General features: G+C 46.6%; 1 protein-coding gene across 6 annotated transcripts; it reads left to right on the top strand.

The window, feature by feature from the left end:
• Positions 1 to 329: 329 nt before the first annotated feature.
• Zbtb5 (zinc finger and BTB domain containing 5) lies at positions 330 to 23,881 on the top strand. Of its 6 annotated transcripts, none has more exons than XM_036178853.1 (3): positions 330 to 537; positions 13,462 to 13,582; positions 19,599 to 23,881. In XM_036178853.1, coding segments are annotated over exons 2-3 (2,019 nt in total). In that variant the 5' UTR covers positions 330 to 537; positions 13,462 to 13,580; the 3' UTR covers positions 21,616 to 23,881. The 6 variants fall into 6 exon arrangements, with proteins under 6 accessions (XP_036034746.1, XP_036034749.1, XP_036034747.1 ...); XM_036178856.1 differs by lacking the exon at positions 13,462 to 13,582 and adding an exon at positions 1,615 to 1,803; XM_036178854.1 differs by lacking the exon at positions 13,462 to 13,582 and adding an exon at positions 1,101 to 1,803.
• The last annotated feature ends 408 nt before the right edge of the window (positions 23,882 to 24,289 follow it).

Here is a 24,289-nt window from a genome sequence, read left to right as displayed (position 1 = left end):
ACGGAAAACCCTTAGCTTTCCTATCCATGGTGGATTTTGATTGGCTGTGACCCAAAGTCGCTTTGCTACAGTTCCAACCCGCTGTTGCTTAGTGATAAATCCCGCCTTCGAAGGCCTTTGGGAACAAGTTTACATTGTGTAAAGCAAACCGTGATTGGTCGGAGCGCTCACGGATGCTTTGGTAGTAAACACAGCCCCGTTCTTGGGACCGCGGATTGGTCAGATTTTCAGGACGCCCCTCCTTGCCGTGGCACCGCCCTCCCTCCTGCTGATTGGCCATGGGCGGTTTATGAGGGCGGGGATATGCACACCTCACATCCGTTTACCGTTGGCCGCCGCCGGGTTCGCAAACAACCGCGCGAACGGGCAGAAGGAGCCCGGAGCGAGAGGCGGGGCGGGCCGGGAGGCGGGGCGGGCGGAAGTCACAGCCGGGGAAGCCAGTCTGGACCTTCCCGCCTCCTTCCACAGGGTCGGTCCGAGCGGAGGAGGGTCACCGCCTCCTCCTGCGCGGAGAAGGGGGGGCGGAGCCCGACTCAGGTGAGGCGACCCCACCAGCTAGAGTGGCCTTGGCTCGCGCGGCGCGCTCACGTGTAGGCGGTTGAGCACCGGGAGCGCGCCGAGGCTTGGGGAGCGCGCAGACACGTACCGGTGCCGCTGGTCCACCCTGTCTTGCTGCCGAGGGGTATTGTTACCCTTCTCCTCCGAGGGGCCAGGCGGGTGGGAGCCGGGTTCTTGTGCGCAGGCGTCCCCTGTGTCCCGACGCCCGGCTGTCTGTGCGGGGTGGGGCAGGGGCTGGTGCCCTGCAGATCTCTCGCTGGAGATGGAGCCTCCCGGGATGCTGTGGGAACGGGTTCCCGATCTGCATCCTGACGGCATGAGCCGAGGAGCGGCTGCCCTGCGGCCTGGAGGCGAGTGGCTCTCTTGCCCCTGTCCTGGCTCCTTCTGAACGACGAGGTTTCGTTTCATCGGAGCAAGGCCACAAGCGGTCTGCCTTCGGGAGCCAGCGGCCGACTACAGGGGTGGAGTCAGCGTTTGGGAATGCCCCAACTTGTTAGACAAAAGTGTTTAGCAGGCATTTATTGAATGCCCACTTCTTCCAGGCTTCGTGGCGAGGAGCTGTGGGATGCGGTGGTAAGAGACAGCCGTCCCATCTTCTCCCTCTGGGGACCGCCTGCTTTGCACATAAACAACAGTAGAAATAAGGCAGTGGGTGAAGGGGGGCTTGGAGGGTAGGGTTTTTGTTTTGTTTGTTTTTCTGAAGTGCCACTCACTATGATCAGTCTCTGCCCTAGCATAGTGGAGGATACTGTAGGAGCACATTTTGGTTATTTAATTTAGAGGAAATTTTTAGGTTAAAGACTCAGCGAGGTTAAAGACTCTGAGTCTAGTTAATTTAAATTAATAAAGCAAACTCGTCACTTTCAAGGTTTGAAACAAAAATATTTCCAAAATGTGTTCTTGTAATGTTGAGTTGAAAAAGGCGTTGAGAGAATGCTGTGCCTTAACCATTCGTGATTTGTCTTTGTATGAGATGTTGTGCTTTACATGATTTTAAAAGGTGGACCGGGCACTTCATTGTTTTACTAGATGTTTTTGTTCTCATTTGTCCAAAAGTCTTGTGGTTGGCAGTAAGCTAAAGTTGTGGCAAGGGGAGAGGACAGATGGGCAAAGGACAGAGTGGTAGAGAAAAGCCCCTAGGCTAAAGGAAGGCCTTCCACGGCTTGCTTTGGAAATCTCAGCAAGCTTGAGAAGACAGACAGACAGACGGACCTGGCCGCTGCTGCAGACTTGGTGACCTGCCAGGTAAGGTTAACAGATTGAGAACTACTCATTCTGGGCTCTTGGGTTTAGCTAAATGAACCAAGACTTTTTGAACAGTCCGTTTTCTGAAGATTTGCTTTTGGTTTTTTGTTTTCTCGCTACAAGTTGTGTGAAAGCAAAACTTTTTGTTTGTTGGGGGTGCTGGCCATTTTTATTCTGGGTAATTAATGTGTCTCCGGCAGAATTTTGCTGAATTGATGAGTTGTGGGAGTTTTGGAAAGGCGTTTTATAGATGGGCATTTTCCTCACTTTAGGGTCAGTGTGTTCAAAGGGACTGTTGGAGACTCTCCAGGTGGAAGGATTTAAAACATCGTTTGGACAGTGAAGTGCATGTGTTTTAGTATTTAACACTCTTAGCGTTAGTTATATTTGAGACTTAAAAACACCCCGTGTTCAGTGAGAGTTCACAGGGTGCTCTGCTGCTGACAGGATCTTGAGTCTGCCTCCAGTTTTCCTAAGAAAGGAAAAAAGAATCCAAAATACAGATTCCGTGTCAGCTTTCACCTCAACTTTTCGAACTGTAAATACGTTTTCCCTCTGTCTGTCTGGGCACATGGTTTTTCTCCTAGTGTCCCTCCTGTTTATTAACTAGGGGTGTCTGCTGGAGGCTGACTTCCTCCGTGTGCAGGTGAGATGGAATGTAACTATACACTGCATCTTTTGTCTGTCTGAGGTGAACTTCTTATGCTCAAGACCAGATGTTTCTGAGAAAACCCCTGCTCTTCTCAGTTTCCCGGGGGTGCCTTTGATTTTATTATCATTCTGTGTTTTCTAAAACGTTTTTAATATGGGAACTGGGGGGATGGCTCAGTGGTTAAGAGCACTACCTGCTCTTCCAGAGGACCAGTGTTTGATCTCGGCACCCACACGTCGGCTCAGATTTGTAACTGCAGTCCCAAGGGATCAGGTGCCCGTTTTGGGCCTCCTCATGCACGTGGTGCACAGACAGACTTGCAGGCAAAATACCATGCATATAAAATAAAAATAAGGAAATTCTTTCAAAGGCTTTTGTTACTGGCCTAAACAGATTAGAAAGTATGTTGGAGCACTGACTTGATTGTGACACAGAAGAGATGGTAGGTTCTTAATAGTCAAGCCTATTTTATCTGTAGATGCTTTTGCTTTTAATCTCCGAATACATTGGAATATTCCTAATACACCGGAATATGTTATGGTTCCAGTAGTTCCTCATTTCTTTTTTTTTAAAAAAAGATTTATTTATTTATTATGTATATAGTTTTCTGCAGGCCAGAAAAGGGCACCAGATCTCATTACAGATGGTTGTGAGCCACCATGTGGTTGCTGGGAATTGAACTCAGGACCTCTGGAAAAACAGTGCTCTTAACTGCTGAGCCATCTCTCCAGCCTGTTCCTCATTTCTAAAACTAGTTTTTTTTTTAAGTAATTTATTTATTTTTACTTTATGTGCATTGGTATTTTCCCTGCATGTATGTCTGTGTGAGGGTGTCAGATCCCCTGAAATTGGAGTTACAGACAGTTGTGAGCTGCCATTTGGGTGCTGGGAACTGAACCTGGGTCCTCTGGAAGAGCACCAATGCTCTTAACTGCTGAACCATCTATCTCTTCAGCCCTAAAACTAGTTTTATTATATTTTACTTTATTTGAAGATAAGATAGCATAAGTAAGCTTGTTATAGCTTAATTGATAATGTTTAGTCAGGTATGGTGGCTTACACCTTCAATTCCAGCACTCTGGACACTGGGCAGGAGACCCCCATCTCAAAAAACAAATAAAATAATCAACAGCTTTCTTTTCTTCTCTTCTTGTGTTACACAAAATAATGCAGTTTATAACCACTGACATTTTAGGATTAATAAAATGTGGGGCAATTAAAAGACCTGTCCTCAATTAGTTCATTGTAATTGTTATCAGTGAATTTTACAAATTTGCCTTTGTGCTCTTAGGAAGTTTTAATAATAAGTCTTAAGAAGAGCTTATTAGGAATGGAGTTCTTCCTTATGTAAATGGAAATTAAAAAACTGTTTGTTTTACAAACTTTAATGAATGATTAAATAGTGTGCTTTTTGGAAATTATACATGATAATCTGTTGCTTTTTTATACTCAATAAATGGGTTTACAAATACTTTATAGTCAACTTCTTAAATTGAAAATGATTAGAAATGAATTGCTTCCTGTTTTTCCCATATATGATATTGTTAACATGGTATAATTGATTTTTCAGTACATCTTAATTATTCAGTCATAATTTATAATCAACCATTACCTTTCTTTGAAACTGGTTTTAGTATCTACAGCAGTGAGGTGGGGGAAAGATGTCAAGGAAAACCAACCCTGCTCTTTCCTCCACCCAGAAAGGCTATACACACACACATACACACACACACACACACACACACCCAGACACATCTAGTACAACAACACACATTGTATTCTGTATTGAACAGATGGGCAGAGGCAGCTTAGCATGGTCAGGTACTGAACACTGTACACTAACTTTTATAAATGACTCAGACTGCTTTGAAAGTAAACTCAATAGTAGAAAGGAATACCTTTTTCTTCTCTATTTTTTCCTACTGTAAGGGACTATTACCAGAGCTTTAGGGCAAAAGTCCTCTAGGAATCCCAGTGAGCTAGTCTTAGCCACTGGCCCAACATGCCAATCAAAGACAGCATTGGTGCATGGTGGGAAAGCAGCTGTACCCAGTGTGAGCACATTGGGGAGGGCACACAGGTTCGGTAATCTCAGGTCTGTCTTGTATCGGCTGACAAGAACTTGAGATTTTGTAGCAAAGGGGAACGGGCTGAGACCTTAGGTTTGCAAAGCCTATAGAGCAGGTCATCTTGTTCGGGCCAGTGACCCCATTCCCATCTTGGGGTAATTTGCTCCCATCTGGGGCTGATCTCATAGGGAGATCTTTTTCTGCCAGGTTCACATTGATGGGGTTAGTTCCTCTTCCCTGTCCTAAAGATGGTTTTTCGTCTGTCATCTTATTCCTAGAATCCAAGGTAACCACAGAACAGAAGTTAGGACAGAAGTTAGAGAGGGACAGAATGGACTCGGGCCTGATTGGGCTGTTCCTCGGTACTACAGATTCAGTGTCCCCGATGCTTAGGCATTGCTTTCTTAAGAACCCACCCCCCAAGAAATAAAATCCCAGACCAATGTGGTGGCACACACCTTTAATCCCAGCACTTGGGAATTTGAGGCCAGTCTGGTCTACAGAGTGAGTTCCAGGACAGCCAAGGCTACACAGAGAAACCTGTCTCAAAAAACAAAATCCCTTCCTTTACTTCTTCTTTCCTTATTTTGAGACAAGATAGCTCTGGATAGCCTGAATTTGCTGTGTAGATCAGGTTGGTCTTAATCTTGTTGCCAGTCTCGGGCCTCTGTGCCTTGTAAGTACTAGAATTATAGATGGATGCTATAGTGCCCAGCAAGAAGCAATTCTCTGTTAGGAATAAAATGCAATGAAAGCTATTTGTGCATACATGTGCACCCTGTTGTACAGGTGTGGAGGTCAGACGGTAACTTTCAAGAATCTTCTCTCCCTCCACCTTTACGTGGGTTCCAGGAGTTGAACTCTGATTGTTCAGCTTGCACACCAGGTGCTTTTACCTGCAGATTCATCTTGCCTCCTCCCTTCCCCATTTTGAGGCAGGATCTCATGAAGCCCAGGTTGGCCTTATGTATTAGAGAATGACCTTAAACTTCTTATCATCCTGCCTCCGTCTGCTGTGTGCTGTGATTATAAGTGTTTGCCACTGCAGTTACTTTACTTTAATTGATTCTTTTTTAACCTTTATTTTTATCTGATGTGTGTGGTGTTTTTGCCTACTTGGTTGTCTGTGCACTGTATTAGAGCAGTGCCTGGGAGAGGGAGAAGTTGGATCCTCTGGGGTTGGAGTTACAGGTGATTGTGAGCCACCATGTGGGTGCTGGGAATCTAACCCAGGTCCTCTGGAAGAGCAGCCAGTGCTGGTGACCCCTGAGCCATCTCCCTACCCCTACTTCTTCTTAGTAGGAGTATTTTAGAATTATTTTTATTTTATACATGTGGCTGTTTTGCCTATACTTATGTCTATGCACCACATGTGTGGGAAGGCCAGAAGAAGGTATTAGGTTCCCTGGAATATTTGTTACAGACAATTTTGAGCCACCATGTGGGTGCTGGGAACCGCACCTTCCTTCTTATTTTTAAGGTAGCATACTTGTATCTGACTATACAAATTCATGCCAAGACCTGGCTTCATTGTCAGTGCTGTGAGAAATTGGAGATAACGTTTGTGTGTTCCACATCTCACCTGTTACTCACACTGCTTTCCACTTTGCAGAACACTCAGTGATGTGTGTCTCATTTCCTAACCACCTGTGACTGTTAGCACTCTACCATACAAATCGATGTTGTACAGCATTTTACCCTGAACAAGTTAAGCGCTAAAAAACATTAGGTGATACTAGGGAGATAGCTCAGTCTGTAGAGTGCTTGCCATTCAAGTGTTAGGACTGGGTTTGATCCCCAGAACTCATATTAAAAATGAAAGCTTGTATAGTAGCCCATGGCTATAACCCAGCACCGGGGAGGTGGAGACATTTGGGGGTCACTGGCTAGCCAGCCTAGCCTAATTCTAGCTCCAGGCCAAGTAAGAGACCCTGTCTCATAAAACAAGGTGACTGGCTCCTGAGGAATAAAACTCAAGGTTGACCTCTGGCCTCCACACACACATGAACTCACTGGAACATGCAAACACACACAGAGAGCATTAGCTGGGTGGGTTTATATACTAGGTGTATGTGTGCCTCCATGTGCTGCTGAGACCACTGGGCTGTATAACCCTACACAGCATGGCTCTGTGCTCTCCTCTCTCCTCATCTCTCTCTCTTTTTTTTTTCTCGAAGCTGAGGACCAAACCCAGGGCCTTGCACTTGCTAGGCAAGCGTTCTACCACTGAGCTAAATCCCCAACCCTCTCCTCATCTCTTGTGCAGCTCAGTACCTCAGTCAGGCAGCCACCCCCACCCTCATTCTAGGTTGCCCTCGCCCGTATCCAGGGAAGAAGAAGCAACTACCTTTGGTTTAAAGACAGACTGAGGGCTGAGGGCTTTCCTGTGTGGAGCTCTTTGTCACACAGGCTTTGGTCTTTAGTTGGCATATTTGGGGACATTTTCATGCTCTGTTTTGGCTGACTTTAGAGTTAGTTGTTGATGTCAGAAAGCTGATTATTGAGGAGTTAGGCTGATTGTCTCATTTAGATATAGCCAGGGTTCATCCAAAAGATTTGTCATTATATTAATAGCAGTCATATGGAGTTGCAGGGAACAGTCCCTGTTCTCAGCTGTTTTAGGAGAAGAAAACGTTTGAATTTGTGCTAGGATTATAACTAAGGAACTGATGACATTTCATTCAAACTCATTTACAAAGTTTCAGGTTGGTTTACCCAAGGATTCTGGAAAACAAGGCGGCAAAGTGATGAGAAAGGCTTTGACCTGAGCTGCCTTCTCAGCTGGACTCACTTTAGTTGGTGACAGGCTCTGTCTAGTTCCTGAGACACCCTGAGTACTGCTGGAGAGATGACGTCAGTGACGCTGGCAGCTGTGGTCCCCAGGTGCACCAGGTTGTAGCCTCCCCTGCTTCTGCTTTGCTGTCCAGGCAGTCCGAGCACGATGCCGCTGGGTCTGACTAGGAGCTGTGTAGACCTAGTGAACTGATTCCACCACTGGACCCCACCCACAGAAGGCGAGTGCTGACCCCAGGAAGATGATGTCCTCTCTGTTCTACACAGGCTCATGCCGGAGGGGTGACTCTCTCACACACTGATGGGAATATAATACTTGTAGTAGTAGTAGTAGTAGTAGTAGTAGTAGTAGTAGTAGTAATAATAATAATAATAATAATAATAATAATAATAAAAAAAAGACCTGTCTGCTCAAGTGGAGCTTCCTTGGTTTCTTCTCTGAAATTTGCTTTCATCTATACCTTCTCTGTAAAAATGGAGAAAGAAAGGTTCTTTAGTTCTTTCCTGACAGGATTTTTTTTTTTCTCAGCTCTACAGTAAATGTTGAGAATTCCTTAGAATCTTAAGATGCTTCCTATATACAATCTCACCTGGCAGGCAAGCAGGAAATCACCTGATATGGTGGTAGATAATGTTTGAGTATGGGTATGCTGTTCTTTATGAATCAGGTATGCTGTTGAAACACTTGTGAGTGTGCCACTATATAAATCAAATAGTTGTAAACGTATTACTAGCTGGCTTGTTCTCCTAAGATACAAGCAGGTGTTTTATTGGACTAAATAGAATATTATTTAGGAAGCCAATCTATAGAGAAAACAGCCCATTTTTGAGTATTCACATTAATGTATGGAGCAGCATTTTCTTCATTATACTTAGTTTTGACATTGCTGAAAATCTGTTTCTGTAGATAATAGGTGTACTGTACACCCATTGTGGGTCAGAGGCACCAAGTGATAGATGTTGTACTTCCATACCTATAGATCCAGAGTGAATCCTGTTTTAAAGTCTATTTAACAAACACGAGCCTTTCCCCCTTTATTTAGAGGTTTTAGGAGTAAAAATTTATCTTCACAGTATGAGCTCTCTTTTTTTCTGAGACAGGGTTTCTCTGTGTAGCTTTGGAGCCTGTCCTGGAACTCGCTCTATAGACCAGGCTGGCCTCGAACTCACAAAGATCTGCTTGCCTCTACCTCCCAAGTGCTGGGACTAAAGGTGTATGCCACCACTGCCCAGCTAAACTAAGGGAATTTTAAGAATATCTCTTTTATCCAAAAAGTTTTGGTCATATTATTGAGCCGGTATGTGGCTCATGCCTTGCTATGTAGGCCGGGCTGCTCTGAAACTCACTTTGTAGCCTATACTAGCATGAAATCCCTGCCTCTGCCTCCTGAGTGAAGGCGTGCGCCACCACCACCCGGCTTGTGTCTCATCTTCTGAGTGTTGAGATTACAGATGTGCTCCATTGTGCCTGGTTCCAAAAAGAGTCTTTTAATATTTATTTATTTATTTATTTATTTATTTATTTATTTATTTATTTATTTATGTTTATATTTATATTTCATATGGATGGGTGTTTTGCCTGCATGTATATCTGTGTACCATATATGTGCCTGGTTCCCAGGGAGGCCAGAATAGGATGTTGGATCTCTGGAACTGGAGTTATTGATGGTTGTTAGCTGCCTTGTGGGTGCTGGGAATCAAATTGGAGTCTTGTGGAAGAACAGCTAGTTATCGTAACTGCTGCGCCATCTCTGCAGCGCCCTCCCCCAAAAACTGCTTTAAAGATAGCTGTTACTTGGATTATTCTGGAAGATGTAATTTGAACCTCATCTTTGATTTCATAGCAAAGATCCAACATAAGCCAGGTGCTGTGGTTTGGGTGTGGCTTAAATGTGTTGTCTAGAGAGTCACGTGTTGGGAGCTTGGTCTCCAGAGGAGTGATGTGAAGATGCGGGCTCTCTGGCTTCCTGTGGTTTCTTCCTCTTGCTTTCTTCTTACAGCTTGTGATGCCACCTGTCGTGAGGTGAGATGCTGGCAGAGCTTTTATCAGAGGTGTTTTTATATAGAGACTACGTATTTCAGTATAGTAATAGAAAAAACACAGAGGTAAAGGTTAGAGAAGAATCCATTGGCTCCTGAAACCAAGAAGCGCTGTATATTAGCTTTAGTCATAATTGGATCTTGGGGTCTTGATATCTTCAGGGTATCTTCTTTGAACATGCTTCCTCTTGCATTGGTCTTGGGTTGGTAAAAATGGCCACCTTCAATGATAGATTCAAATCTCCCTCACAGATTACATTCTCCTTTCTCCCTCACCTCACAGTGACCTGGGTACAAACAGTATCTCCTTGATAGCATCAATTAAAAGTTCATAGAGCAGACTCTAACTAGCGTGGCTTGGGTCATATAATTCTCTGAAACAATCTGGCTGATTACATACACAGAGAAAAAAGATTAGTTTTTGGATGCATCGTAAGTTTGAAGCCAGCTACATTAGACTGTCTCAAAAACAAAACATAAAAAGAATGGGGTAGAAAGCAGTTTCCTCCAAAGACATAGTAGACAGACAGACAGACAGACCAAAAGAGCCCTTTAGAGATACTATTTGAATGCTGATTTGTGAGGAAATGTTAACGGGTTTCCTCCCATTGGGACACACACCTCAGAACTTCATTCAGTTAGGTCCTACAGTTTGGGAGGGTGAGTAGGCTCAAGACGATCCTTGGGGTTTTGTTGTCAGTCAGCCAGTTGCTGAGGCTGGAGTCCTCTTGAAGTCAAGCTTACGTGTCCAGCTTCTCCACATTTGGTAGCTGGGTTCCAGGAGTAAGCCAGAAAGAAGATGCAAGAGCTACCTTTCTTTGTCGTTTGTTTTCGAGACAGGGTTTTCTGTGTAACAGCCCTGGCTGTCCTGCGACTCACTCTGTAGCCCAGGCTAGCCTTGAACTCATAGAGATCTGCTTGCCTTTGCCTCCCAAGTGCTGAAATTAAAGGCGTGCATCACCACCACCTAGCTAAGAGCCTTTTTATGGCCCACCTGCAAGTCACATAGTGTAACTTTCCCCATAGAGACTCTCCTGGCTTCGAGGGGTGGAAAGAGACCCTATTCTTGGGTAGGTGTTAAATGACACTGTAGGAAAGCATGTGGGATTAGAGATCTTAGTGTGGCCAGCCACTGTGACACAGAATCTGCTGCATGCATGGCCTTACTTCAGCTAACTAGTTCATGAAGAACATGAAATAGAAATTAAGCTACAAATGCCATTCTTGGGTTGACCTTATTTTGTCTCCATGATTCTGTTGCCTGGTTCCCTGGGAGAGGCTAATTCTCCCTCTCTTCAGTGCTCATTAATTGCCTGTGGTTCTTTGTCTAGGGGTGGGACTCTGAGAATCTCAGAGTGGTTCCACTTCCCACCCTTTGCTTTTAGACCTCAATCTTGAGGGATTGGAGTGATATGCTGGATTTGGTGTGAAAATTCCTGGATGATGTCTGAGACAGATCATAAACAGAATACAAGTGGGAGCCATTAGAGGATACTCAGTGTCAGGGAACAGTACCTAAGAACGGCTCTGTGTAAGCTCTGGCACACTTACTTTTGGAAGCGCTGGGACAGATGAAAGGGTCTCCATGTGAAGCACTGGCTGGCTTCAAGTCCACAGTTCCTGCTGTGCTGGGATTGCTGGCAAGCACCTCCATGCCCAGAGTGAGCCATTGACCTAAACCCCGACCCATCGGCACTTCAGCTAGGTCTTGAAGCTTTTTAAAGAGGCTGATGTAGAAGACAGCATTTGAGGTGGTCTGTCTGGGGCTACGTAAGGAGACCAGTTCTTTTCTTCCTTCCTTTCTCTCTCTCTCTCTCTCTCTCTCTCTCTCTCTCTCTCTCTCTCTGTTGTGTTTGTCTCTCTCTCTCTCTCTCTCTCTCTCTCTTAATCTTAATCTCTATAGCCCTGTCTCTTGCTTGACTTTGCTCCCATGTGCTGGGAATAAAGGTGTGCTATCAAATCTTCTTTTAAAAAAAAAAGATGCACCATTTTCCTATCTTCCACTATTTAAACCCTTGTCTCAGGTCATTTCAGCTGCCTCAGTAGCCTCTTGTTAAAGGTCTGTGGATCATGGGAAATTTTCTCCAGAAGAATGCTCTTGGAATCACGGTTTCAGTTTGTGTGTTCTTTGTAGAAAGCAGGGTCGGCATTAGACCTTGACATTTTAGTGAATGACCTTTCACAGAAGAGTGGTGCTTTCTGCCCAAGATTCTACTGACATTTAAAATTGAGCAGGTTTTCCTCACAACTGCTGCTTGTTGAAAAGGCACTGAAAAGAATCCCTTTGTTAGTCTGGGTTGAAGCCAGGCAGTGTGGCACACCCTTTGATCCCAGCACTCAGGAGGCAGAGGCAGGTGGAGCTCCCTGAGTTTGAGGCCAGCCTGGGGCTACAGAGCGAGTTCCAGGATCAGCCAAGGCTGTTGTTACATAGAGAAACCCTGGGTTGAAACACAGTTTAGTTGAGAAGTAGTAATTGCTTCCTGCAGAGTTGCTGAGGATTAGGAGTAATGTAACTAGAAAGTCGTCAGGACTGGGGAGATGGTTACATGGGTAAAGTGCTTGCTGCACAGGCTTGAGGCCCTGAGTTCAGATCCTCAGGACCACCTCAGGCTGGAGGCAGTAGAGTGTGTACAAACCCAGCACTCCTGTGGCAGGCTGGGACATGAGGTGGAGACAGGAGAATTCCAGCTGGTCTGGCACGTGAGTGGGCAACAAGAGACCCCATGATAGAAAGTGAGGACCAGTACTCATAGTTGCTCTCTGACCTCCATGTGTGCACTGTGGCGTGTGCCCTCACTCACATACAGGAACATACACATAGATTAAAAAAGCCAGAACTTAGCACAATGATTGGCAGGTCTGCAGCACAGGGCTTGAGAGGAACTACTACTGCCAGTCCCTGCATTATGGTCCTTCTGGGGACTGTCACATCGCTGGCTCTGTTCTCTGCAGTGGGAGAGAAAGCTGCTTGCTTTTCGCTAAAGGTCCAGCTTTACCCCTTCTCTTAGTTCTTAATGCAACTCTGAGCTTGCATCAGTTTACTCTGGAAGGCAGGGGCTCCCTATCTGTGCTCAGTAATTACACTGTTTGTTTAGTTTTTGATATTTTAAGAAACGGTCTCACTATGTAGTCTTGGCTAACCTGAAACTATGTAGATCAGGCTGGCCTGGAACTCATGGAGATCTGCCTGCCTTTGTCACTAACTGCTGGGATTAAAGGGTGTGCCACTACACCACTACATCTGGCCCAGTAGTTACATTTTATTTAGTCTCCCCAAAGCCTTAATCTCTTGGCCCTTGTGAATTGGGTGCAGGTCTGGGTGATGTGTGCTAGCTACCACCTGCCACCCTTGGTAGACTAAGGGAACCTTGATAGAGGTATGTCTGCTGCAGTAACTGCCGTTCTGTGTGACAGATGGGAAGTGTGTATTTGGGTATATTTGCTGTCGGAAAGTCATCAAAGGTTGAAAAGAAGGAGAGTGGGAGATGGCTCTGCAGGGAAGAGTGACTGCCACAGAAGCATACAGACTTGAGTTTAAATCCCTTGTCCCCTATAAAACCTGAGCATTGTCATTCGTGGTTGTAATCCTGGCGCTGAGGTGGGAGGATTGCTGGGACTTGCTGGCCATCAGCCTAGACCCAGGTCAGTTTCAAAGGAGTGCTGTGGACGGCAGAGAGCAGAAGACCCAGCATCCTCTGCACTGCCCCACTCCGCCCCCGAGTCATCAGGTAAAGAAGATGGCTAATCCAAGGCTGCTGTTCTGAGGAATTCTGCTGTAGTTCTAGTAGTTACTTTCCAGGCAGAACAAAGTGGCACAGTGTCCTCAGGTGCTACAGTAGACCTTTGGTTTTCGTGGACTAGGGGTTGCTGTGATCTGGTCAACTCTGGCTTATTTGGGAAGACCAGGGTACAGAGCAAGTGAGCTTCTTGGCATGTGGCTGCCACTTGCAACTCTTTTATGAAATACTGTGTGGTGTTTGTAAATTTGGAGATTGCAGTGACCTTAGAATGCATACCTTTAGAAGGTCAAGGATCAACTATGATTTTTAAATTTTGTGTGTTTATATTTATATTTATGGGTTTTTTTGTTTGTTTTTGAAACAGGATCGCTATGTAGTCCTGGCTGTCTTGGAACTCACCACATAGAGCAGGCTGGCCTCAGTTCAAAGAAATCTTCCCACTTCTGCCGCCTGAGTGCTGGGATTAAAGACATAAGTATTATAATGTGCGTGTTCTTTTTAATCCCATGCTTCCACTAGGCTTATGGCTGTGAAACAAAACACCAGTAGTCCCTTGTTCTACCCCCTTTCCTCCAAATTGTTACTCCTTGGAGGCAGCCATGTTCGGGTGTCTATGCTTCCTTCCATCATTGACTTCTGACAGACATCCTTTCAGTATTTCGGAGATAGACTGACAGTGGGCATTTTTAAGGGGAGACCTTTATTACAGCACTTTGCCTCTCACTCTCCCACGGTCTCAGATATGGCTGGTGTTCGTATTAGGACTACGGAATACTGTCCACAGCTGAGCAGCACAGTGTGCTACAACTGAGCAGCCGCCTTTCCCCAGAACACGGCCTCATTTGAAAAATGCTTGCCTTTTCTTTTTGTAAACAACTTTATTTTTAAACTGCACACGTGCGCCTTAGGTGGTCAGAAGAGGGGTTCAGATTCAGTACATGGTATGTACTCACTCATAGGAGGATACTAGATGTAAAACAAAGATGACTAGACTGCTACACAGCTCCAGGGAGGCTACCTAGAAAACAGGACCCTAGGAAAGACACAGGGATCACCCAATGACAGAGAAATGGATGAGATCTACATGAACAACCTGGACAACAGTGGGAGTAATGAAGGGCAAGATTTGAGGGAAAGAAAGCTTAGGGGAGCAGGAGATCCCAGCTGGATCAAGAACAGAAAGGGAGAACAAGGAATAACAGAGCATGATAAATGAAGACCACATGATAACAGGAATAGGCAGAGTGCTGGAGAGGTCCCCAGAAATCCACAATGATACATCCTCTGTAGACTGCTGGCAGTGGTCTAGAGAAAGCCTGATCTGACCTAGTCTGGTGATCAGATGGCCAAACACCCTAACAGCCGTGCTGGAACTCTCATCCAATAACTGATGGAAGTGGATGCAGAGATCCTCAGCCAGGCCCCAGGTGGAGCTCCAGGTGTCCAATTGTTGAGAAAGAAGAGGGATTGTAAGAGCGTGAATTGTTGAGACCAAGATTAGAAAAACCACAGGGACAAATAGCCAAACGAATGGAAGCACATAAATTATGAACCAAAGGCTGTGGAGCCCCCAGCTGGATCAGGCCCTCTGGATAAGTGAGGCAATTGAATAGCTTGAACGGCTTGGGAGGCATCCAGGCTATGGGACCGGAGCCTGTCCTTAGTGCATGAGCTGGCTGTTTGGAACCTTGGGCTTACACAGGGACACTTTGCTCAGCCTGGAAGGAGCCTGTACTGAATCCACCAGGGGAACCCATGGCTGATGTGTAAAATTAAAACACAAATATAATAATAATAATAATAATAATAATAATAAAGCGTGCGTGCGTGTGTGTGTGTGCATGTGTGTACACACGCGTGTGCCTTAGGTGGTCAGAAGAGGGGGTCAGATTCCCTGGATTCCCTGGAGCTGTAGTTACAGGCAGTTGTGAGCTATTCTGTGTGGGTGCTGGAAATGAATTTGGGTCCTCTGGAAGAGCAGCAAATACTCTCAGCACTGAGCCAGCTCTCCAGCCCCTCCTCCATACCTTGTTTTCTCAATGATAATGTCTTCACATGGTGAAACTCCTCATTTCTTGACATTCAGCCACCAGAGCTATCCATTCCCTTTTACCCCCTTGGGAAGAATCCTTCAACTTAACTTCTCTAGACTGAACAAGCCAGCTTGCCGTGTTGAGTGTCCTCTGTTTTCAGACTTCTGTCTGTCTGCTATTGTGTTGGCTACCCAAATTTGTAGGGTCAGAGCCTGGGACCTGGCAGTCCCAACAAGCTAGGCTTTGTCACTTGTCCCCAATAAGCCAATTAAAGGGATAGTAATAGTGAGAAGCAGGAAAGGAGATGTATTCACTATGGCCACGTTGGGGAGAGGAACAAATAAACAGGTCCAGTGACCTTCCAAGTCCATGTTAGGGCCACTGACACAGGTTAGATTTAAACAGAAGCAGAAGCCATAGGTAGTCCCTGAGTGTGAGTGTGGTTGTGCCCATCTCTGGCCCATCCTCCTCATCTTTCCTTCCCCAGCATGAGAGTTCTGGGAAATTGAGTTCTCAGGCTGTTGTTTCAGTAGTCCAAGTGCCTCACTAGGTATCGCCTCTCCTGCAGGGTACTACAGTGGTTCTAAAGTTTCCTCTGTTGTTCTTTGTTGTTTGTTTGTGATTCTCCTAGCTTGCTTAAGTACATCCTTCTGTAGTTTCCTGAGACAGGAAATATAAGAGATACCCTTTGGGTTCTTGCTTCTCTGAAAATGCCTTAGTTTACCATCATAATTGAGTAATTGGCTAGGAGCAGAATTCTCTGTTGGAAATAATTTTACTGGAGAATGTTGAAGGAATTATCTTTGAAAGAGTGAGAGTCTGATGCTAATTTTATTCCTAATTCTTTGTAAACCTGTCACTACGAGGCCCCCCGCTGGCTCCCAGACTCTTTTTTTTTTTTTTTTTTAAGGTTTTCTAGCACTGATTGATTACTTGTGTGTTTGTGCACGCATAGTCAGAGGACAACTTAGAGTTGCCGTTTCTCTCCCGGGATGGAATTCAAGTCCTCAGGCTTGTGGCAAGTGCTTACCTTCCCTTCCGAGCTGCCTGACCTGCCCCTAACTCATTTCCTAACTCATTCCCTCTTCTGTCTTTGAATTTCTGAAATGGAGTTAGGCTGCTTCGTGAACCAGTCTCCATGTCTGTGTTGCTCAGTTCCATTTCCCCTTTGTCTTATTGAGAGATTTGCTCAGTGATTTCCTTCCAATTCTATTAACTCTACATTTTTTGCCATTTTGAATTTCCAGTCGTTTTTCTTTCTCTCTTCCCACCTCCTTGTTCCCTTTCTTTCCTCTTTCCTTTCTCTCCCCTCACCCAGTGGTCCCACTTCAGCCTCCCCAGTGCTGAGATCACAATCATGTGCCACCAGAGGCATATGCTTCCTTGTTCCCACAACATTCCTCCTGTGTATATCTAAAAAGGGTGTGGTGTGTTGGGGGGTAGAAGCTGGAGAGATGTCTCAATGCTTAAAGCACTCATTGCTCTTCTAGAGGATCCATGTTCAATTCCCAGCACCCGCCACCTCACAACTTCTTCAGCTCCAGCTCCAGGCCATCCAGGGCCTTCTTATGGCCTCCACAGGCACCAGGCACGCACATGTTCCACAGACATACTTGCAGCAAAACACACATACACATAAGACAACAAGAAATAAATCATTAAAGACAGAAAGTCGGGAAGTGGCGGCCCAAACTTTAATTCCAGCACTCCAGGGCAGAGGCAGGTGAATCTCTGAGTTCAAGGCCAGCTTGGTCTACAGAGAGAGTTCCAGGATGGCAAGGACTACAAAGAAAGACCCTGTCTTGGATAAACAAAAAACAAAAACAAAAACAAAAAACAAAAAGAAAGAAAGAAAAGACTTACTTCCTGGATGTGCTCCCTGCTCTCTTATTTGAGGATATTAAAGGTTTTGTTTTTGTTTTTTTACCTCAGTATCCCCCATTATCATTCTGTTTGTTCTAAATGTTCCCCTGTGCTCCTCTGCTTATCACTTGTCATTCCATTGTGTATGTGTGTGAGTGATTTGCCTCCATGTATATTTGTGTACCACATGTGCGCCTGGTATCAGTAGAGTCAGGAAAAGGGTATCAGATCCCCTGGAGCTGGAGCTACAGACGGTTGTGAGCTGCCACGTGTGAGTGTCCTCTGAAGAGCAGCCAGGCACCAGTGCCCTGAACCAGTGAGCCATCTCTCCAGCACTGGTGCTTTGTGTTCATGCTAGAGTTCTGCTCTCTCTGTGTGTGCTGTTCCTTCACGTGCATAGTAGGAGTGAAGCCTGGACTGGACAGGGAGCCGAGTGGATGGGTCAGCCTTGACGATGAATGTTTTTACCATGTGGAAGTCAGATGGGACTCAAGTATTTTATTGGGCATTTCAGTTAATCCTACACATACAAAACTCCAGTCTCCTTGGGGAGTGTGAGCCTGGCTGCTTGTCTTCAGTCTCCGAGCAGGTAGAGGCGGGAGTGGTGGAGGTGAGGGACTGTGTAGACTTGGAAGCGTTGGCTGCTCTCAGTAGTGGGCTCCACAGCCCTGAAGAGCTCTTCCCCAGCAAGCCTCCAGCACTCCCTCCCCCGGTCAGAGGCAGGAGCCCTGGGCTTGTCCCTCTTGAAGCCTCTTCCTTATCAGAGGAGTACCTGAGAGTTGTCTCTCACTAGTCGGTCCAACCTGAGGTTTCGTTCTGCTCACTGGTTCTTTATCTCCAGTCCAGACATGCTGTGTGTCCTGTCCTGGGCTTAGCAGGGAATTCACTCAAACACCTGTCCTAGAAGCCAGAAGTTCTCCCCTGAGAGGAAAATAGCCTGTTCTGTTTCAGCTGTGGAGCCCGTAGCCGGGGCACAGAAGTGCCTCATTTTTGTTCCTGACCTTGTGTGTGTGACCACATAGGGAGGACAGGTCCCATGTTCTAGTCAGAGGTGATTCATGGAATGGAGAGGAGCTACAAAGTTCCTAGAAAATGTAGTATTTCTTAAATGAAAATAAGCAAGTTTATTTCAGATAATCCCGGGAGGTATGCAGATATTTGCTAGATCCAGACTCAGCATTAAAAGGCACCTGGGTCCTCCTTTTTCTCTTTTAACTAGTTTTATTGAAAACTTTCAGTATATGAAAATAAATACTTTTGAAGCAAATTTACTGTTTTATCTGTAAATATTTCCATCTCTTTTAAAAATACTACATTTAAAAAGAGATCATAACACATGCTACCTAAAGAAAAAAATTAGGTAATTTTAAATGATATTATAAGCAGTTGTTTTGGTTAGTTTTGTAGGTACCCTATGGTTCCTGAAAACATGGCTTTGGGTCAGGCTTATTTGTGGTCTCTCCCTTTTCTATCTTTTTTTTTTTAAAGGTACAATCTATTAGCCTTTCTTACATTATAATGTATTACTGTAAAATATCTTATTAAGCATGTAATCCATGCACTTGTAGCAAATTTGTGAGTTATGCCACTGTGACACAATTGAGCTTGGTTACATTTCTGTCACACACACTAGGATCCCAATCCAACCCCAAGTCAGTATTAGGAACCGTACATTTACTTTTCCTGTGCCCTGATTTTTTCCTTCCCTTTTTAAAAAAATTTTATCTTTATTTCATGTGTATGAGTGTTTGCCTCTACATATGTCAGTGTACCATGTGTGAAATATCCACAGAGGCCAGAAGAGGTCATCAAATTCCCCTGGAACTAGAGTTACAGTGGGTGTGAGCCACCATGTGGGTGCTGGGAATTGAACTGGGTCCTAGGAAGAGCAGTCAGAACTCTTAACTGCTGAGCCATCTCTCCAGCCCTGGCTTTGTACCCTTAAGACAACAATGCCTCCAAGGACAGGGCTGCAGCACGGGATGCAGGAGGGGGGATGTGTGAAGTCGGCCACCATCTCTATCACTAGAGTTCTTCTCTGCTACCGACTTGCCCTTTTCACCAAGGTTACTAAGGCTGCTGCAGTCTCTTGGTATGTATTCGCTGTTCTAGGAAATGCTGAATGCTAACAGATTTCAGTGGGGCAAATAAGCTTTCTCCCACATATTGGGCTTTTCTCACAGAGACCCTCAGTGTCCTATGCAAGTTACATGAAGGGCTAAGGGATCTCGTGTGTACATGGATCTGGAGCTGAACTGACTTTGGCTCCTTAGTTGACAAGTTCTTACATGTAGGCCCATTATTAGACATCACAAGCTTTATAAGCTCCAAATGTGGCCAGCCATGCTTAAAAGTTGTCTGAAATCACACTTTTATTTTGTGTGCGTGCACAAGTGCACGTCGCCTGGATTGTGTGTAGCAGTCAGATCACAGCTTTCAGGAGCTGGTTCTCTGGGACCCAGGGATGGAACTCAGTTTGTCAGCAGGAACATTAAGTGGCTGAGCCATCTTGCCAACCCCACACCTCTCTTTCTGCATTCTATGGCCTGGCTCTGAGTTGAGCTTTGTTGGGTCTTAACCCTTTTTTCCTTTGTGTTTTCTGTAGGACAATGGATTTTCCTGGTCATTTTGAGCAGATCTTTCAGCAGCTGAACTACCAGAGACTTCACGGCCAGCTCTGTGACTGTGTCATTGTGGTGGGGAACAGGCATTTCAAAGCCCACCGCTCCGTGCTGGCGGCATGCAGCACGCATTTCCGAGCTCTGTTCTCTGTGGCAGAGGGAGATCAAACCATGAACATGATCCAGCTAGATAGTGAGGTGGTGACAGCAGAGGCCTTTGCCGCACTGATTGACATGATGTACACCTCCACGCTCATGCTGGGGGAGAGCAACGTTATGGATGTCTTATTGGCAGCCTCTCACCTGCATTTGAACTCGGTTGTTAAGGCATGTAAACATTACCTGACAACAAGGACGCTGCCCATGTCTCCCCCTGGTGAGCGTGTTCAGGAGCAGAGTGCTCGCATGCAGCGCTCTTTCATGCTGCAGCAGCTGGGACTGAGCATTGTGAGCTCAGCCCTCAGTTCCAGCCAGAGTGGCGAGGAGCCGCCAGCCCCCATGAGCTCATCCATGCGCAGCAACCTGGACCAGCGGTCACCCTTCCCCATGAGACGCCTTCACAAGCGCAAGCAGTCTGTCGAGGAGCGGACCCGGCAGCGCCTCCGATCCTCCATGGATGAATCTGCCATTTCAGATGTTACTCCAGAAAGCGGCCCTTCGGGAGTTCATTCTCGGGAGGAATTCTTTTCCCCAGATTCTCTGAAAATTGTGGATAATCCTAAACCTGATGGGATGGCTGACAACCAGGAAGACAGTGCTATGATGTTTGATCGGCCTTTTGGTGCCCAAGAAGATGCCCAGGTGCCCAGCCAGTCAGATGGCAGTGCTGGCAACATGGCCTCTCGTGCAACTCAGGTTGAAACTAGTTTTGAACAAGAAGCTGTAGCTGAGAAAGGCAGTTTCCAGTGTGAAAATCCTGAGGTTGGCCTTGGGGAGAAGGAACATATGAGAGTAGTGGTCAAGTCTGAGCCCCTGAGCTCTCCTGAGCCGCAGGACGAAGTGAGCGATGTGACCTCCCAAGCAGAGGGCAGTGAGTCTGTGGAAGTGGAAGGAGTGGTGGTCAGTGCCGAGAAGATAGACCTCAGCCCTGAGAGCAGCGATCGGAGTTTCTCAGATCCTCAGTCCAGTACGGACAGGGTCGGGGACATCCACATTTTGGAAGTCACAAATAATCTAGAACACAAGACCTCTTTTAGTATTTCAAATTTTCTCAACAAGGGCAGGGGGAATAACTTTAGTGCAAGTCAGAGCACCGATGACAACATCCCAAACACCACCAGTGACTGCCGGCTGGAGGGCGAGGCCCCTTACTTGCTGAGTCCAGAGGCTGGGCCTGCAGGTGGGCCTTCCTCTGCCCCTGGTTCCCATGTGGAGAACCCATTCAGTGAGCCTACAGACTCCCACTTTGCCAGGCCTATGCAGGAGGTGATGGGCCTGCCGTGTGTGCAGACCTCAGGCTACCAAGGAGAACAATTTGGGATGGATTTTTCCAGGTCTGGCTTGGGTCTCCACTCTTCCTTCTCCAGGACAATGATGGCTTCCCCAAGAGGAGGAGCCAATAACTTTCCATACTACCGCCGCATAGCTCCCAAAATGCCGGTTGTAACTTCTGTCAGGAGCTCCCAGATCCCTGAAAACTCCGCCAGTTCCCAGCTAATGATCAACGGGGCCACCTCATTTGAAAATGGCCACCCTTCTCAGCCTGGCCCTCCACAGTTGACCAGGGCATCTGCTGATGTCTTGTCAAAGTGCAAGAAGGCCTTATCCGAGCACAATGTCTTGGTTGTGGAGGGGGCTCGAAAGTACGCCTGCAAAATCTGCTGTAAAACCTTCCTGACTCTGACAGACTGTAAGAAGCATATCCGAGTTCACACGGGTGAAAAGCCCTACGCCTGCCTCAAGTGCGGCAAGAGATTCAGCCAGTCCAGCCACCTGTACAAACACTCAAAGACCACCTGCCTGCGCTGGCAGAGCAGCAACCTCCCCAGCACCTTGCTCTAACCGGCTCTCCTTGTGAGACAGTACATGGGCAAGTTCTGTACTGAAATGAAAAGCGCTGTTGGCAGGCAGCTAATGCCACTGGACTGGAGGCCTCAGCTGGCCGGTGGCTCTTGGAATTTCAGCCTGTAGTAAGCGGGGAACTGTGAGGTGCAGCATGTACACTGCTGCGTTTCTGAGTGAGGTGTGCACCAGGGAAAGTGACGTGATCGCTGAAACCGAGTCCTTCCTCAGGGGTGAGGAATGCAAAGTAGTTTGTCATTGATGGTAAGAGTGGGAAGCTGGAAACATTGTAACACTATTTTAAAGCCCTGGGGAGCATTTAGTTAAATTTCCTACATCCTCTGATGGGAGTATCCAACCCTGTACAGAAAGGCAAAACATACGTCTGTGTAACCAGGGAACTTGGTGCTGTCTGAAACAAAAAAGGCCCTGGAGGGCAAGCCTGTCTGCCACAAATGCTTTAAAGTGTGTCCTGAGCTAGTCCTAGGCCTCAGAAAGTACTGTATTTGTGTTTTTATCTGAGTTGCAGTTACAGACACTGCCCTCTGATGGTGCTGGCACTGGGTCCAGGTAAATAGGCCCCTGGACAACAGGTGTATAGTATATCCTTTTGAATCATCTCTGTGGACTAGGTGTTTTTAATCATTGGTTTTCTAGTCTTAAAAACAGTTGTAGTGGAGTATGTACCTGTACGGAGTGACAGTGGGTGTTTCTGTACGTGCTGTGATAGCAGTGTTTGAACCACGTATTGCCGATGCTGTAGTTCTGTTTGAAGTCAGGAGGAAGCCAGTGTCCGTCTCTTCGTTCTGGCGATACGGCGTCCCGTTTTGTGGGTTTTCCTGGTGCATTTGCCTTTTATTCCACCCAGATAGCCAAGGCCAGCCCAGTCTGGCTGGTACAGCCCTACCCCCCCTACCCACCCCCCCCCCCACCCCCGCCCCAGGTCAGCTGCTCTGCTCTGTCACTTCTCACTCCCAAGCCCCACAGAACATCTCTCCAGGCGGAACCGGCTGAACTGACCCCAGCAGCCATGGGTTATTACTGCTCTGCTAGGCTTTCAGAGCTACCCCTCAGCTGTCGGCAGTGTCCTCCTTAACAGTACTCAGAGGTTAGTTATTTAAACCTAAATGTGGGGTGTCCATGACTCCAGGCTTTGTGAGAGTTAGGCAGCCCACAGCATAGAACTCACCAGAAACATCCACGGCTCTTGGGGAGGCATTCAGTTCCCTGTTCAGGATCTCTGTATCCTCCATCTGCCTTGCTGTCAGGGCTGCTGCATCCTGGCGTGCACCCAGGGAGCAGCACAGGCCTGTGCATATCTGTAGGCTTGTTTATTTCATTCATGGACAAGAGTTCCTGGTTTTCTTTCATAAATCTTTTTTTCAGAGATACCAAACCATTGCACATAGTTCAGAGAAATTCAGTTAAGTGTAGAAAGCTATGTATTTCTGTATTTCCTAAAACAAAAATGAGTGTGCGTCTTCTCTTAAGCTAGTGTGACCATGAATCTGTGGATAGACCTGTCATGTTCTGAGAGCATGGCATCTGAACTTGATTCCTAGGGAGGAAGGCCCAATGGAAACCTGGACCCTCCTTCCTTCTAAGCAGGTGTGTGGGAGAGAGACCATTGGAAGCAATAGGGTCACTTGAGAAACTGCCGTGTGGCTTATTGTCATAAGTCCTGTTGAGACACGATGGGGCTGGGTCTGTATCCACCTTCATGGTGTGGGGACCAGCGGGAGTCATGGGTCAGCATGGAGAAGCAGAGATGCCCTACGGGCTGAGGAGCCTGTGTCACAGCAGAGAGGCAGTCCCCTTCCGTCCTGTGCTAAGGATGTAGTGTTTGGAGTCTGCCCCTCACCTCAGCTTGGATACAGATGGATTGGCTTTGGGGCCTGTCCCTGGCACATGGAGGAGCCTGCCTCTCCACAGCTGGATGGACCTGGAATCTCATCTACCTCGTAGTCGGTCTCTACGTGTGAGAAGCAAGCTTACCGGCCAGTGTCCTCCAACATGCTGTAGCACTTAAAGATTTCCAAGGGTCCCTGGGGAACTAGACCCAGGGTTGCTGTGACTTTGAGTTCTACTGGGATTCTAACTGGTACTGGGGACCTGACTTTTGTTTTTTTTTTAGCCTTAATTATAGCCTGGCATAATCATGTACAATCTTCTGGAGATGGCATCAAGTGTAGGGGCACCCTGTTGGTGCAAATGCTGGTTAAAACAGAGTTTGAAATAAAAAATTTGTCATATTCACGCCTCTAAATACCTGTTCTCTACTTAGATGTAAACAAAACAGGGAAGTGCTTCTCTACTGGCCCAGCTGCTGGGTGGTCTTCCAATCAGTGAGCCTCCAATGGGAATGCTCCCATCCAGCACTTACTCCCCCCGCTGTCCTGTCCCGGCATCTGCCTGTCTGTGCTGTGGCTGTCTGGGAGGTTTGCCATGGCAGTGCTGTGGCCTGGCCTTGGGGAGGAGCTACCTGGGGTGCAGAGGGAACAGTAAGTGGACGTGGACAGATTTGAACCTGGGAATACCGCCTTCACTGTGGCTGACCAACAGTGCTGGCCTCACCTCTCCTTTCTGAAGTTTGCTCTGTGTTGTCTGCTCTTTTGCCATGGTCTAGGTCGTGGGTTCAGGTGCTGTTTTCCTGGTTCTGCTTGTCTTTATCAGC

The sequence above is a fragment of the Onychomys torridus genome, chromosome 2, assembly GCF_903995425.1.
Source record: "Onychomys torridus chromosome 2, mOncTor1.1, whole genome shotgun sequence".
In the NCBI taxonomy this organism is placed as follows: domain Eukaryota; kingdom Metazoa; phylum Chordata; class Mammalia; order Rodentia; family Cricetidae; genus Onychomys; species Onychomys torridus.
This window is presented reverse-complemented; position numbering and strand designations above follow the sequence as displayed.